The 16,448-nt window shown below is 48.8% G+C and overlaps 6 protein-coding genes across 6 annotated transcripts; 4 read left to right on the top strand and 2 right to left on the bottom strand.

Annotated features, from left to right (window-relative positions):
- Nucleotides 1-1,064: 1,064 nt before the first annotated feature.
- N7520_007928 (uncharacterized protein) lies at nt 1,065-2,756 on the top strand (the record flags this gene model as incomplete). Its single annotated transcript, XM_057141862.1, has 1 exon — nt 1,065-2,756. The coding sequence occupies one exon, from the start codon at nt 1,065-1,067 to the stop codon at nt 2,754-2,756; it is 1,692 nt and encodes a 563-aa protein (XP_056995868.1).
- Nucleotides 2,757-3,242: 486 nt separating this feature from the next.
- Nucleotides 3,243-3,579, bottom strand: N7520_007927 (translation machinery-associated protein 7; the record flags this gene model as incomplete). Its single annotated transcript, XM_057141861.1, has 3 exons — nt 3,243-3,340; nt 3,405-3,494; nt 3,558-3,579. The coding sequence occupies 3 exons, from the start codon at nt 3,577-3,579 to the stop codon at nt 3,243-3,245; spliced, it is 210 nt and encodes a 69-aa protein (XP_056995867.1).
- A 522-nt stretch (nt 3,580-4,101) lies between these two features.
- N7520_007926 (putative serine/threonine protein kinase (Prp4)) lies at nt 4,102-6,596 on the top strand (the record flags this gene model as incomplete). Its single annotated transcript, XM_057141860.1, has 3 exons — nt 4,102-4,790; nt 4,844-5,064; nt 5,131-6,596. The coding sequence occupies 3 exons, from the start codon at nt 4,102-4,104 to the stop codon at nt 6,594-6,596; spliced, it is 2,376 nt and encodes a 791-aa protein (XP_056995866.1).
- Nucleotides 6,597-7,455: 859 nt separating this feature from the next.
- Nucleotides 7,456-10,158, bottom strand: N7520_007925 (sulfatase domain protein; the record flags this gene model as incomplete). Its single annotated transcript, XM_057141859.1, has 2 exons — nt 7,456-9,772; nt 9,833-10,158. The coding sequence occupies 2 exons, from the start codon at nt 10,156-10,158 to the stop codon at nt 7,456-7,458; spliced, it is 2,643 nt and encodes an 880-aa protein (XP_056995865.1).
- Nucleotides 10,159-10,539: 381 nt separating this feature from the next.
- Nucleotides 10,540-11,715, top strand: N7520_007924 (uncharacterized protein; the record flags this gene model as incomplete). Its single annotated transcript, XM_057141858.1, has 1 exon — nt 10,540-11,715. The coding sequence occupies one exon, from the start codon at nt 10,540-10,542 to the stop codon at nt 11,713-11,715; it is 1,176 nt and encodes a 391-aa protein (XP_056995864.1).
- A 1,860-nt stretch (nt 11,716-13,575) lies between these two features.
- Nucleotides 13,576-13,770, top strand: N7520_007923 (uncharacterized protein; the record flags this gene model as incomplete). The annotated part of the gene is made up of 1 exon (XM_057141857.1): nt 13,576-13,770. The coding sequence occupies one exon, from the start codon at nt 13,576-13,578 to the stop codon at nt 13,768-13,770; it is 195 nt and encodes a 64-aa protein (XP_056995863.1).
- Between the last annotated feature and the right edge of the window lie 2,678 nt (nt 13,771-16,448).

Raw genomic sequence — 16,448 nt, 5'->3', positions numbered from 1 at the left:
TTTCGCGTTTTATTTTGTTATTTGGTTTCTTTGGGCTCTCTTTCGGCTCTAGCGACGAAAGTTGAGGCGGGATTCGGGAATTCAGGTTCAGGATGATCATGGAATCATGGGACGAATTTTGAAATTCTGTGAAGTTTCTCAGATCACGACGATATGACTTAATTCGGGGCGCTTATAATTCTCATTAAAAATGAATCAACCGAATGTTCCTTCCATCGAGATTGAGTAGAAGAATGTATGTTATATCAACCATGGATCCTGGAATTCTAACGTTTTTGGCGTTTACGGTTTGTTGACGTATCACGTGATATCCATCTGTATACTGAGAGGCACTACTCCGTAGTCGTGTATCTACTAGTACTACTAGTATCTACTCCGTACTAAATGGAAAACTTGAACTGGATACCAATTATGATAGTTACTATGGGCGCTTAATGATACAAATTGTTAACATCTATATATAGCAACTCAAAGAGACAGAAATCGGCCCAAGCCTAAACATGAAACTTTAGTCCCTGAAGCCCCCCATTGTCATTATCTCCAATCGGTCATCGCCCCCATTTTAATTTATGCCATCTCCACCCGGTGATGCCATGTTGTTCTTGCTTGGGGTCTAGTCCCTTTTTTTCTTCACGTTCTCCTTGCTTTTTGGATATCTCTTCCTGGAATCTCACCCCACGTTGGCACCCGTGGTCAAACCGTCAGACCTTAATTTCTCTGGTCCGGCAAGCCCTGCCTCTTTCATCTTCTCTTTCATTTCACCTTGTTGATCGAGGGAAGTGGGCTTTTCGTTTGCAACTATCTTCTTGCCTGCATAATTTTGCAATAAAATCAGCGTCTTCATTGCCTATCACATCGTCGCAGACAAAGATGTGGCCGAAAGAAGGATTGAATCGATCGCGCGGGACGGGCAACCCCACATCGGGCGATTACAGCTCGCATTCATCGACCTCTGCAGGTTCAATGCGGACAGAGCCCATTTTCAAGAGCCTTCCTTCCCTGCCCGAGTACGTACTATCTGTGGTCATCCGGGCATACATTTGTCTAATGATTCTGTTAGGACTATGGACGTATCATCTCAGAATAACATTCCGACTCGAGCGAATCAGGCGAGTGGGCCTTTGGCGGTTGCACAGGATGGCAATGAACGGCGATATTCAGCCGTTTCCCCATTGACGTCGCCGGCCCTGGAGGCTATACATGACAGCGGAAGCAGCTTCTGCGTATCGCCGATTGAAGAGTCAAATAGCTTTCATCGCCAGGAACAGAAGGCATCTGCCATGGGGTATTTCGCGGATGCTCAGTTGAATGCGCTTTATGTGGATACTCCACCATCTCCACCCGCAGTGCTTCCTATGCCTCGCAAGAAGAAAATCGTCGCATTCGCAGCAGAGTCAGAGCAAATTCCAACTGTCCTGGAAGACTTCTCACCAGCATCTGAGGCACCGGTCCTCATGCAACCAACTCATGGAATAGACACTGGCGCCCCTAACTACAGGGACTTCGAATCTCACAAGGCGACTTCAGAGGATCCTGCTTTGGAAAAGCCAGCAACTTTCTATCAACCTGTTTCCCAGCAATCAGCTTCCGACAGGCTATTTACCCCACAACCAATTTCCAAGAAACCAGCCCTCCGAGAACAAGACCGCCAGCAAACAAGTGGTGCACAATCAACACCCTGGGATCTCTACTCCGGCGAACCAACAACTCCGATCGCTGGAAAGGCGGGTCAAGTCAACTCACCCGCCACTTTTCATAAATCGTCCGGGTCCGCATCCAACATTTTGAGCTGGGGGCGTGAGCAGCTTCAGCCCATAAAGGAGTTTGCCCAATCCCGCAGTCGAAACAGCAGTTTCCACAAAAGCCAAATCCCCGTGCCAACCAAAGCAAATGACAGCAAACTAAAGAACGGTAGTCCTCGATCGGGATCACGTGTGAGTAGCATGGAAGTACATCCCAGACGCCCTAGCGCGAGCAACTCAGGTGTGCAGCTCTCTCACATAGGGTTGGTTCCGACTACCGTAACAACCATCACCGCCGGTGGTCCAAAGGCGTTGCCGCAAAGACCAGCGCCACGAGATGCCTACAAGCAATGGCGGGAACAGCGAGATGCCAACCCATTGCCAGAAATCAATACGGTAGCTGATACCACGCTTTCCAAGCAACTTGATTCCTTGTTTGGTGGCACCACTGTCTCAAATCCCGGCAGTCCCAGTCCAGATGAAAGCCTGAACAACAGTTCGAGAGATAGTTTGCGAGATAGTCCACAGGAAAGCCCCAAATACATCCCAAGTGGCCAACCCAACTTCGTAGAAGATTCACCCTCTATCATGTCACGCCGGCGCCCAATCCCCAATGCCATGCTAGTGTCGAGGAAACCAGTTCGGAAACCCGCTCCAACAGAGGCTATCCAAGAGTCAGATCCAGTGGCTCAGCCCCATGTGGACCAATCAAGCAAGCCTATGGATCGCATCCTGGCTCTGGAAGCCAAACGAGATGGACTCGCACGCCGTCGGATCAATTTAGAAACGGTGATCAAAGAGTTGACTCGAGTCATTCAACCTGACAATGGTGTATATGATCTTGCCGCCAAACAAGAGGTGAAGAGGAGCGTTCAGAGCATCGAGAATGATATTGCCGAAATCAAAAGAGAGGAACATGAGCTGGGATTGAAAGCGGCTCGGTCGTGGAGACGATTGGATGAGAACGGTCATGGAGATGGTAGTACTTTGTGGGTGAAGCGTATCACCAGCTAAATGCTCGAGGCATGCCGACTGGTGATTAAATCTCCCACGCGACATTTGGGTCCCATCTGTTTAATTTCTATTTCCCCGTTGTGACTTTCTTTGCTTGTCCTGAGCCTTTGTTTTCTGCAATTTTAAGCGACTTTCCGTTTTGTCTGATCTGGATACCCGGTGGATTACATTGCTGTGCTTTTCAAATATTAGTGTGCCTCTCCGGGCGCCTGGGTTGATGAAAAAATGCATCATGTCTCTGTGCATGGTCTCGTAGTCTCAACATGGTAGACAAGCTGAACCTCGATTGAAAGCCACTTCTATACAAAAATACAGTAGCCCACATATGTAGGTAGTCAAACATAAAATCGAAGCACTGACAGTGGGTATAGCATGGGTGGGAGAAGGTATTGCGCTCTCATTGGCTATAAGATTCGTTTGGATCGTAAAATGTCGAGGAACAAGTCCTTCCATGTGATATGTACCTGGCAGCATTCCTTCTCAAGTTTATTTCTTGCCAGACTTCTTGATACCCTGCTGACCGGTGTTCAGGGGGCCCTTCTTGCCCTTGGCGGCTTCGGCCATGTCCTTCTTCGCCTTGGCATCTAATGCGCCGAACTGTTAGTTGGACGCTCAGGTAATACAACTTAACATCATTGTATTACATACCAGCCTTCTGCTTCTCTCGGAATGCGATCTCATCCTCATCGAGTTCCTTCTTCTCCTTCTTTGCGGCCTTAAGAGGCTTGACCTTGCCACCTATTGACACGGATTAGCGGCATGTTCATGGCTAAAAGGGCAAATTTAGCAAATCATGCTTACCCTCTCTGCTAACGCCACCCATATTTGCAGGATTTAATTGAATGTGGGAGTATTGGAGGGAGGATGAGGGGTTGGTGTTGATGGCAAATGCTAAAGTTTTTTTAACGGTTTATCATGCAGGCGGGGAATCGGATCGACCGCCTGCTATATCCGGTCAGGCAGAATCGGCGTATCGGTCAAGATCTCGGAGCAGATCTCGCGACTTCTCTCTTTCTCATCACCTCACTTTCCATCCAAGCGCGATTCGTCCTAATCGAATTATCGCAATCCCCCGTTTATAAGCACAGATCTAGTCACTGAACTATGTGCCTGGATTAGTCAAAGCTGCAATAAGGCTTTGGTGTGAAGGCAGGCCTATCAAGCCGGTTGGACTTTCAAACATCCCCAAAGAAACAATTTATCCCTTGTGCTCACGCTAACTGAGCCTCGTTTTGCCCTTTCAAGCCTCCTCCAAGGCCGCAAGAAAGAAAAGTCTCAAGTACACGGAAAAGGAGAAGCTTGCACCCGGAGCAGGTTAGTTAGTGACATCAAGACCTTGTCAGCAATGGCATCACACCAAAGGTCGAGGTCTCCATCGACCCTTTCCGAGGGTGAGATAGTTGAGACAGGCTCAGAGTTGAAGGCAACTGCGTCACAACCTCCTCTTAATGGCACCAGCGTTGACCGTCCCCCCAGAGCTAGTACACCCTCTGCACCCAGATCCCGATCACCACGCCGACGCAGATCATGGACGAGGTCGCGATCCCGATCACTTTCTCGCTCACCGTATCGGGAAAACAGAGACAGAGGTTATAAGCGCAGGCGCGACGATGATTATGATGAGCACGAGAGTCGGAACGCCCGGTACGAACCCGCGCGCCGCTATGGATCCAGATACGACGACAGACAAGACAGAGAGCTTTCAAACCGACACACCAAGGCGTACCACGATTACGATCGGGAAGAAACCTATGGTGGCGGTCTGCGGTATACGGATGATTACGACCCACGTCAAGATAAGCGTCAGCGCACTCGTAACCGATCTCCGTATCGCGATCCACGGAAACAGAAACAGTATGATGAGCCGGACTCGAATGGGAATTCAGCAGACCGCAAGCGACAAGGCCCTTCCTCTGGTCAGGTAGTGGGTGAAGGAAAGACCCCGGCTGGCTCTCGGGATTCCAAGCTTGGTGCTGAAACACAATCAAACCAGGTGCAGCAGGCTCTTCCCTCCCGTGTTCATTTCGCTGATGGGTATGTTTCCCGTTACTGTTACCTGAGGAACCATGAACTGACTAAGACTGCAGTGTAAAGCCCCCTTCCGTGGATGTTGCAGAGGAATCGCAGCCTTCCGAGCCGGTCGACGAGACTGCTGCCTTGGAGGCACGTCGAAAACGCCGCGAAGCCATCCAGGCGAAGTATCGAAGCCAGGCGACACCCCTGCATCTCAAAGCGCTGCACGCTGGCGATGGCGATACGGACTCGTCCACTCCTGGCACGGAGCCAACCAGTGCACAAGATACGGCGGGTATGTTACCCAACCCGAGACAAAGGATAAAGCATGAAACTAACGTATATCAATTTTAAATTATAGACTCCCCATCCTTCTCACCAGCACAAACACCCAATGAACAGACAGGACAAGGTTTTGCTGATTTCCAAATTGGAAAGGACACAGACCTGGTCAGCTCTAGTGTGTCATTTGAGGGTATGGAGAAAGATGGACCTTCGGCTGCAGATTATGATCCTACTATGGACATGAAAGAAGAACGAGAAAAACACAACGGTAGTCAAAGTGTGAAGGAGGAAGTATCATCCGCAGCATACGATGAGACGCAAACCGTGAAGCAGGATGTTCTTATCCCTGATGCTCCGCCTCTTCAACCCCCATATAAAAAGGATCCTTATGATATGTTTGCAGAAGACGACGACGACGATATGTTCGCCGAGGAGAAAGAGGGGCAACCAACCCATGCATCGGCAATGTCAGCCATACCAGAAGCCAAGGAATTGGACATCAGCATGATGGATAACTGGGATGATCCCGAAGGGTATTACAACCTCCGCATTGGTGAGTTGATCAACGGCCGGTATCATGTCACACAAACCCTCGGTAAGGGCATGTTTTCTTCTGTTGTCCGGGCCACCGACTCCACCACGGGAGCCCTCGTTGCGATTAAGATTATCCGCCAGAATGATACAATGCGCAAGGCCGGTATGAAAGAGATTGGGATTTTGGAGCAGCTGCACGAAGCCGATCCCGAAGACAAGAAGCATATCATTAAATTCGAACGCTATTTCGAACACAAAGGCCACCTGTGCATGGTGTTTGAAAATCTGAGTATGAACCTTCGAGAGGTACTCAAGAAATTCGGACGCGATGTTGGACTGAACCTGCGCGCGATTCGGGCCTATTCTCAGCAGATCTTCCTTGGACTGAGTCTCCTTCGCAAGTGTAACATTCTTCATGCCGATCTGAAGCCTGATAATCTCCTCGTGAACGAACAGCGCAATGTGCTCAAGGTTTGTGATCTCGGTTCCGCGTCCCATGCTACGGACAATGAAATCACCCCGTATCTGGTTAGTCGATTCTACCGAGCCCCAGAGGTCATTCTGGGAATTCCGTACGACTACGCTATAGATGTGTGGTCCATCGGCTGTACCCTTTTTGAGTTGTACACGGGAAAGATTCTCTTTACTGGCCGAAACAACAACCAGATGCTTAAGTCCATCATGGAATGCCGAGGCAAATACCCGCCTAAGGTTCTTCGTCGTGGGTCTCTGGCCCACCTGCACTTCGACGACATGCTGAACTTCCACAGCATGGAGGAAGACAAAATCACGGGTCGGCCTGTTACTCGCATCTTGGATTTCAAAAAACCTACACGCGACTTGAAGAGCCGGTTGACGGGCAAGGGAACCCGTGGAATGTTGGATGCTGACGCGAAGGAGCTGACACTGTTCTTTGATTTCTTGGATCGGTGTCTGACCCTTAATCCGGAAAAGCGGATTACACCCGCCGAGGCGCTGAAACATCCTTTTTTGATGCGCAAGACATAGTCCAGATAACAGCGGGTGTTTATGGGTGTTGACGGGCATTTGTTTCTAGATTTAACTTTCATCTGCATATGTTCTTTTAGTGTACAGAAATATCAATTTAACCTGCGGACTGCATACATCATCAATCTTACTACTAGTCAAGATAGGCCACTAGTATCATCGTCTATCGAGTGGTTGGTATCCAGCTGCAATTGAAGTATAGTTTCAATCCAACCAGTATCTAGGTGCATATCATGTACTAATGGTGCATCCATGTCGTTATGATTCAGAGACTTACCAGCGCCAAAGGTGAATGAAGGTATAGGAGCAGGAGATTAAAGCAATTGTTGCATTGTGCAACTTTGACTGTGGAAGTGGAATTCCTGTCGGTGAACATACAGTTCTGTAGCTTGGTGATAAGATCCAAGTTGCGGGCGTAAGTCTCTTCTGTATACACTTGGTAGGTATCTTAGACTTTAATTCCTATGTACATGTTTAAGATGAATTATAAACGGAACAGTTCACATGTGGCAATCTCCCATTATTGTGAATACACGGCTCCATCCGAAATTCGTGTCCAAGGATAGATATTACTATCAAACCCAAAGTAAGATCAATGTTGGAGGCCATTCCAGGAGTCATTATGACAAGGCCTTCCTATTATCGATTCGGAAACGCCGACCAGGATGGGATGCAAATATGCTGGGGATCGACCCCGACGCTGGAAATTTGGAGGTCTCTACCTCGTTCGCTGCTTGATGTCGACAAAACGAAACCCAGGCCAGCAGGGTTAGTCAAAGATGGAAACAACGCACAATCGAGAGACCGAATCAAGCACCTTAACTTGCAAAGTGTCAAGTCACCAAATCAATCTTCTAAATCACTTATCCCCATCTTCTTTAGGATGGTCCTGTTTAGGATCGTATCTATACCGAGCCCAGTTCTCTCCAACCCACCAATTCGTCACGTAAGCCGCGTTGAAAAGCCAATCCAAGACCTCATCATCGTCATACTTGTCATCAAGGGAAGCGGCCAAGTCTGCGAGATTGAATCGCGAGATCGGATCCAGCTCTTGTGGATCGGTGCTCAGATCGGAAAACCGCCACTCCACGTCGTTGACGAGCGGGATGACCAGTCTGTACTGTGGGCGCACGGCAGATCGGACGGCAAGCCACGAGCCGCCGGTGTTCATGACTGTGAACTGCCAATCTTGAACGCCGTGCTGTTCCTGGATGAGCGGGCGGATTAGAGATTGACCTTCGTACAAGGAGAGAATATCCTTTGCAGCCTTGGCGGGTTTCTTAGTGAGGGAGTTGGACTCGATGAGGAGATCTAGGATCGAGGGGACGATCTGGTCGCTCATGACTGGTGCCGTGATCTCAAGCGCGGGTAGCTGTGGGTGTGCGAGAACGATGGGCACGGCGAAGCTGCCGACATGCGGGTTATCGTAAGGAGTGATGCCGCCGTCGTTGGGAAGCGAAAGACCGTGGTCACCTGCCATTACGAAGAGGGTTTCATTAGCGACACCCTTTTCCTCTAGGATGCCGATGATTTCGGTGAGCCATTTGTCCTGGAAGCCAACAGCATTGAGGTACCGGTTGAGATCTTCGTTGTGGCCCTTGTTCGAGCCGAGAATCTTCTCGTAGGTGTTGTTTGGCAGGCCCCATGGGTGGTGTGTAGTGCCAGTCAGATGCGAAAGGAATAGACGCTTGTGATCGCGCTCGGCATCGTCGATGGCGTCGCAGATGTACTCACGCAATTCGGTGTCGGCATACCCATAATAATTTACCTCATCGGATTCCACCGGATAGTGCTTTGCCGAGGCGCTTTCGATGATCTCCTTCGTATACTTGTCCTTGAAGCCCAGAACCGGCGTCAGTTTGTCCTGGTTGTCATAGCCTTCGGTGACGGACTGCATCCAGATTGAGTGCCAAGGCCATCGAGTAAAATCATCGGTATCGTTGGTGATACCTTCTTGGTTGCTAAGCATTTCCAAGACGTGGGGCAAACAGGGCTGGTAGATGTGGTACTCCCACTCGCGGTTGAAGTCCGCGACGAGTGGGGTCACTCCGCAGAGCGTACCAGCGAGACTTTTGAGGGTGTATGTGGAGGTTGTGTAGGCGTTTGTCGCGCTGAGACCACCATATGCTTTGCGATCTGCGTGGAGCTGGTCATTGTCCTGGAAGCCAGAGGAAGCCCCAGTCAAAAACTCTGCGGTGCGAGTGAGATTGGCAATGCGATCTTGAACCTCCCGGGGGATTTCGCCGTCGTCATACGTTTCAGCAACGCGGTTATACAGAAAAGAGTCCTTGCGCACAGGAAAGGTGTCTGCACGAGCACTCTCAAGCTTCAATAGCACCACATGTTTGATCTTGACACTTCCATCGGCAAGAACACCTTTGATGGACTCTAGGACTGGCTGCTGTAGGTTGGAGATGTGCAGGGGGTTCGCCTGTGGGCTGTAGTGAAGAGACTCATTCGCGCTGAGATTGGGCTTCCAATCAGTGAAACCGGGACCGGCTTCCTTGGGCATCCAGTTCCAGGATGGCGGCAAGTGTAAAGAATCTTTACCTGATAGATAATTGTATTGATAAAGAGGTAGGCCGGTGATATCAACTGGAGAATCCCGGTGACCACCTTCAAAAAATGAGGCCAAAGGTAAGGTTCCCGACAAATATAGGTATACTGGTTCTGACGGGCGAAGTAAGCGCAACGTCACTGCCAAGAATACGAAGCCGAGTACGAGAACCCTTGGAATCAGACGATCGGTCGAATGTCTAGGGTTACTTCTGCTGAACGGATCCAGCAGGAAGTCATCGTCGTCGTCGTCAGACTCGTTGAGATAATCATCTTCCAAGTGAATTTGTTCATACAGCCGGGGATCCGGCAATGATGTAGTGCGTTGAAATCGCTGCAATAAGGGTCCCACACAAGGTTGCAATCGCGTCAGCAACGAGCGGAAGGGCCACGCCAAGACATGCAAAACGCCACCACCAAATTTGTGGATCGGACGGTTAGTGAACAGGGCGCACGCCACAAGTAGCGCCTCGCCGATCAAAAATCCGGTCAACCCGGATAACAATGTTCGAAGAGCAGCCGCATCACCAGTAAAGGTTTTGGCCTGTCGCCAATGAATCTCGGATCCTGTAAAGACATAGACAGAGAAGTTGGCAGCAGCCATTCCTGAGACAATCAAACTGCAAATTTGGCCGTTAGATTGGATTCGACAAGGTAACAGGGGATACGTGAGGATTTACCTAAATGGAAGAACAATGAGGGCACATATCGCTGCAATGACACCCGAGGTTTTCTGCACCAAAATGCGAAATAGTAGTAGGATTGCAAAATCTTGGAAAAAGAATGATGGTCCCCAGAGAACAAACTTGTGTAAGGGAAGAGAATATAAGTGGGCAAAAAGATGAAGCAATTTAGCACCGAGTAGTGACCAAAAGGCTAAAGCGTAAAAATAACGACGCGAAAAGTCCCAAAAGACTTCTAGAACAGCAAGTGTCCTAGCAGGAGATTGATAGAGTTGGCTGGCCTGGTAGCGCACATATTTCACCACGCCGGCCACCTTCTTCATGATGGCATAAGAGAGTTAGGGGAAAGGAAATGAGGAGAATGAGATGTTTTTTGGCCCAAGACACGCGACCCTTAACCAAGTCAGGGTCCTATCAGTGTGGATTCGATTCGATCATTAACTGTATTGGTCAGAATCCACTTTGAGACCCAATTTGCCAAGAAATCCAACGAGGCTGAGTGATTCCATCATCGTCATCTTTGATTATCTCTGAACTTGTCCCCCATGACCATTGAACTGGTGAATAGAATTCCCAAGTCCAATGTTGGCGTAATACCCCCGCCCCCAAATTCTCCACTCTCCACTCGTATCGGGAGGAAACCCTTCGGGCAAGAGGATTTCTTTTCCCCTCCCCTACAGTTCCGCAAACACCAAGTCTGAATCATGTTGGGTGCCTTGGGCTGGATCCCGTTGTTGTTTGAGCCATTGGCCGACTGGTATATTCCACCTATACAGCCCCAAGCCCGATTACGGCCCGAGAATAGACCTTGGCAAAACATTATCACAGGCGTATACGGCCACCCACCCCTGCTCAAGATCCACGACCGAACCGGAGATGTCAAATGGAGTTTTCGCCGGGAAGACGTCCATCAGGATCTCCCTCCGAATATACAACGGTGTTTGTGGGGAGGTGCAAATGATGCGACCGACATGAAGTACATGCGCGACGGCACCAGTGTCGCTGCCATATACAGTGATCTCGTCTTGGTCGTGAACCACACCCCGGATGACTCAACCCGCGATAAAAAAATCACATGGGCCACCTGTCGCGATAATCAGTACCTGTGGAATGCTCACAGCGTCGAACCCCTTCCTAATGACCTCCTCGCGGTCTCCACCACCGGTCAACGTCCCTGGGATGGTATTCTCGTGTATAACGTCAGTCTTGATAATCCCCTCGTCGATGACCCACCTGTCTTGCAGAATATCACAGGTCTCCGCGCCATCCACGGCATGATCTGGGATGAGCAGGGCCAGATGCTCTGGGCGACTGGAACCAACGCCGCTGCCGATGGAACAGATCCCGTTCCAGCCTACGGTACCATAATAGGCTACCCGTTCGATGCAGCGACGGGGGAATTGAGGAAAGATGACCGGTACATCTACCATCTCCTCAATGCGTACACCATCGAAACTGAATGGGGTAAAGGATACCCGTGGTGGGCCGGGCCGCATGATCTCGTTCCCGTGCCAAATCAGCGCAAGTTTCTCATCTCAGAGGATCGGGGCTTGCACGCCTTTGACATTGAGAAGGGCGAGTTCTTCGCCGAGTATCAAGATGTTCAAGATATGTTTATGCCGGGCTTTGAGGTAACGACCGATGACCGTCACGGTATAAATCACACGGGTCAGTTTGAGGAGCTGCCACAGTCAGATCTGAAGAGTTTCAACCTGGCGCCGGATGGCAGCTTTATTTATGTGCAGTCGCTCTGGACCAAGTTCCGTGGCTTCCATACCAGTTTGGTAGTAAACGGTGTGCGGCGCAAGATCAACTTGGGCGATGAGATATATCGGTCGCGCTGGTTTGCCGACATTGATGGATGGCCTAAGCCAAAGTAATCGTTTGGCAGTACTCTCAGCCAGTGAATCTGCCACAGTCTGTATAAATACCGGCCATTGTGGTCGACCGGCAATTACAAAGCACAGCATTGGAAGACACGCCGAATGAATACCTGAATCAGGGCGCTGGTACGCCCAAATCCAAATGTTTCGAAGAAGAATTGGCGAGAAATGTGTCTGCCTAAATGTTGTGACCCATTGCATCTCAGCCTCGAGACCCGCAAGCCCTATGGGGCTTGTCTGCTTTTGACTCAAGGCCAAGCCTCGTCCTTGCGGAAGCTGAATATCCCTGATCCACTCACTTGAATTCCAAGATTGCTGATCGACCTTGGGTGCTGTACAGAATGAAGACCCAGTGGAAATAATTCAAGAAATTGGTATCTATATTTGGGATGCCGTTGTCATAGAAAGGGGTTGCCAGGCGATATTTTTATTCGTATTTCAGCTCTTTGCAGCCTGGTGCGAATACGAGTGCTAAGCTACAAGGAGATCTTTATCATTGGCAATAGAGTAACATTGAGAAATTCCAAATTGGACGGGCCAGTTCCATATAGTATAATCTAATCAATATTCAACTCATTAGCTGATAATTACATTTCATCTTCCACCCCCAGAGAGCTACAAAGCTGTTTATGAGTGGTTTTGATCCAATAACATCCTCCCTTTATTTGTTCTGTCTAAATGTTAAAACACCGACGGCGACTTTTGATTGAGCCGACGTTTCAGTGGAGTCATACTAGCAATGACCGGTTGTCATGCATGGTTATTCTGTTTTCACCTAAAGTTAAGTTCAGACCAGAAGCTGGTCAAGAGAATCGGTCATTTCCACTCCTCGATATAGTATAAGTACTTTGAATATGAGGCATTTGTGGTCCCAAGCCTCGCGTCCTTCTCCACCCCACCATATCTCTCCCACACAAGCTTTCTGATAGTTCTTTCAATCATCCTCAATATTGGAGGGAAAGAATTCAGATTCCTCCCTCTACAACCACCTTTTATCACCTGCACAAGAGTCCACACAAACTGTTCCGACTTTTCCAAACCTTGTCCAGCACTCCGAAGAGCCCAAACGGAGGCTGAGATTTGAAGTCACCGCGGATGATCTTGGGAAATGCGATATGTTGGAGAATACCCATGTATATTGACTGTAAGCCTGGTTCTTACGTTTATTTCTTCAAACCAGATACTATGGAGAGAGTTAAGATTTATTTTCCTGGTGTTGCGACCATGTTTCATATTATCATGGTTGCAACTCTGCAGCGTCCAGGTGCTGCAGAATTACTCAATGAGGCTGGAACACCGCCATCCCCGCAAAATACACTGTTTTCTAATGATATTAAAGGATCTAGACTATCAGGTTCTTGTTTGATCGCAATTTCATTTTTTTTTCGAGGCTTTTCTTCGATGGGGGTAGAGGAAAGTCTCGGGAGACCCGGGGGGGGGGGGGGGGGGCTCACCTTTCAAGTTCAAATGTCGGAACATAAATTTGAGCAGAACACCAATCTGAACAAGATACTAACGTTGATAGTCTTGGAAATTCAATAAAATTGAACCCCAATATAATATTTGAACATGATTTTTTTGATTTCAGGGCTCCTTGGGCAAATATATACCAGCATGTACAACAATGCAGCTGGGCACCTATCCACTGGAACCGCAATTACTGAGAGAATTTAAATGTTTGAGATTCAATATCCAATTCAATCAGAGACTCCCCGCTCCAAGTGCTTGAAAATACACTACAGCACATGTACATCAATATAATCACAGCACGGATACTAGGCAATCAAAGCGGATGAAAATATATCTGAAACTTGGAAATTTCCATGCTTGGTTTTCAGTATAGAGCTAAGAGCTATCATGCAGGTGCCCGAGACAGCAGTGCCACGAGCAATGGCCTCACCTCCAGATATCATCACCAAGGCATTTACTACTACAGTCCACTGGACTACTACCCTTCCAAAGCACGTTCAAATAGTTTTCATGAAGCAAAATGTTCTTTCGCTGAGCAACGATAGTCGCACACTACTCTTCTTCACTGTTGGCGGAAGTTAGCCTGCACAGTCATCGCCTTACACCAAGGCTGATGTCAGTCATTTTCCGTGGCAACTTGGATAAGAGCTTGGAAGCCGGAGGCAATTGATCCTGCTGTACTCCGAAACCCTCGGCAATGTACAGAAGAGGGGGTAAAGTATCTGACGTTGGGTATTGACACTTTTGAGTCAATATCATATGCAGGTGGCAATACAGAGTGGAGACTGTACATATTGTCTACGACATCATATCGATCTACATGTATATGCTTAGCCTGGCCCCCAGGAAGGCAAACAATGATATGTGAAACAGTCCGAAGTACGTAGTGGTTGACTAATATGTCAATCGATTATTAGTTACTGCATACTAGGCAGATCAAATCAGGACAATCATGGGAACGATTCTAGAAACTTTCTACACCAAAGCCGTGCCTGGGTCAGCCAGAAGAGGCTCAAGAGAATGGAATTATCCCCCATCCAATAAAGAATATTCCCCAGCCAGCCAACCATGTTCCAGCTCTTGAACCTCGTTCAAATGCAGTTCTCCAGTACGTGATAGGAAAATGGCCACGTCCTCGGACCCGCCGGAGTAGGTCTAGATCAGCGAAAGTTGACATCAACCATGATTCTATCCATGGTTGAGAGGAGTTAAGATGCCGCCGATCTCACAACACATCTGACCCATCACAAACGGTTGCCCGTTAAACCACGCGTCAGATCCATCCCTTTCGGACCCGAGCAAAGGGGATATTGCAAGCCAGGTGAGAACAGAAAAAGAAACAGAAACCAAGACCCTCCAAGAAGCCATCTACGTACTCATTTCGCAGCAGGCTAGTGTGCCGTGTTTGCCCCCGCTCGAACGAGAGCCATATTTCCCGAGACAATGGACAAATGGGCAGGCCGGTGAGCTGGAATTCTGGGATTTGTTAGGAGAGGATAAGAGCCGATTGGACTGGGCGCTGGAAATTGCGTGGCTAGTGATTTGGGCTGACGAGTAGAATACGAGGGATCAGGATGTTGAGTGAAAGGCAAAAAAGGCAGAAAGGAGTAAGGTGAATGGTGGGGGTGAAGCTAGCCCGGGTGATGATGCATGGCGTTTCGGGGCCATGCATTGCAATGTGGATTATATTGGACGCCTTGTGGGGGGACTTGTTGTTGACCTGTTGTACTTGGAATAGGTGGTGCAACTGACCCTGCAACGTACATGTACGAGGACGTTAACATATCTGACTACGGAGTACAGAGCATAATCGGTTTGCAGGACCTACCGGGTTGGTGTACACTTTCAATGATCAAACCGAAAGTTGGGGTTGCATTATTCTAGTGGAGAGTTCTCGAAGGCGAAGATCTCCGCGTTCCATGGTTGCCACCACTCTAGTGGCAAAGATATCCGGGAACGATGAATAAACAGAAGTGGTGATGAGATTATACTTGAAAACCATGTGCTTGAATGATGTCTAGATTTGTTTATTTTGTGGGGCGATAGAAATGGTGATTCCTCCTTTCTCCCCCTGGCAGGTCGCATTCCGCGCCTCCATGCAGGGCTAGTTGACTAAGACCGGAATTTGGGATAGCTTAGTCTGGAGTATGCCCGATCTATGCAGAAACTATTGATCGTGGAGCATGGAACTGGTAGATTCTAGGGTAGCGGTGAGAAAACTCTCGGAAGCAAGCGGTCCAGCTGCATTGCCAATCCTGGGGTGCAGAGCACAACGAGTCGATGTGATGCATCGTGTAGATCAGGTGACCCTCACCGCAGTTTGACTGGTTGATTCATATGAGCTGTCCTTTACGGTTAGTTCCGGAAGGCAGGCAAGGCAGAATTTCCCAGTTCTTCTCTGCCACAGCTGGCGCCTACGGAGTCACACAAAGGCCATGGATGCCCCTCCCCTCCCCCCTAAACTCACCACGTTGACCAATCAGTTCAGAATTGGAGGGAGTCACAGTTTGGCCAGGGTCTGCAGGCCCGTGCAACGACTGGTAGCCGGGAAAGATGATCCACTCGTTCTCGAATACACATCAACGCCCTATGGTTTTGATTGGGTGGAGACCCCTCTTGCATCGCCTCACTTTTTCTTTGTTGGTCGGTGCTTTGGTTGATGCTTTCTCTTAGTTCGCACGGGGCGAAATAGAGTTGGGGCCAAAGAAATATTTTCACAGTTATATTGTACTGTAATATACGCTGATCCTAGTCCTGTTGCAAGTGGAAACATCCCCCTGCTACAAGTGAAACGGAACACGGAAACATGGTTGGGGAAACATTTGCCAACATATTTTTGTTTCTGGTTTTTAATTGCGGGGCTACGGGAAACACAAGGCAAGTCCATGTGGGAACGGGATGAAGTGGCGGAGAAGTCGGAGAGGTCTCGAATCATAATTGCCACAAGGAATGGAAGTTGGCAGAAGGGGGGGTGGGGAAAGAGTAAGAGAAGCAAAAGGGGCCAAGTGACAACAAAAAAAAAAAGCAAAATGGGTAAAATTGAACCAAAACTTCATAAAAAAAGAAAAGTCACGAATCAAGACCCGCAGGGTGGCGCATGCATGGAGTTCCGCACAGTTGAAATTAGAATTATGATTGGCTTTGATGGTCAGCTCACCCTACTAGTCCCGGCACTAGTGTACTTGATGTACACCGCTTCCTGGAGCCACGGTGGCCTGGCCTAAATCCACATGGACTAACACGACTCGACGCATCATCGA

Source organism: Penicillium odoratum (genome assembly GCF_028828045.1).
Source record: "Penicillium odoratum strain IBT 22623 chromosome Unknown utg000005l_segment0_segment0, whole genome shotgun sequence".
NCBI lineage: Eukaryota > Fungi > Ascomycota > Eurotiomycetes > Eurotiales > Aspergillaceae > Penicillium > Penicillium odoratum.
The sequence above is the reverse complement of the archived record's forward strand: the minus strand, read 5'-3'. Positions and strand labels throughout refer to the sequence as shown.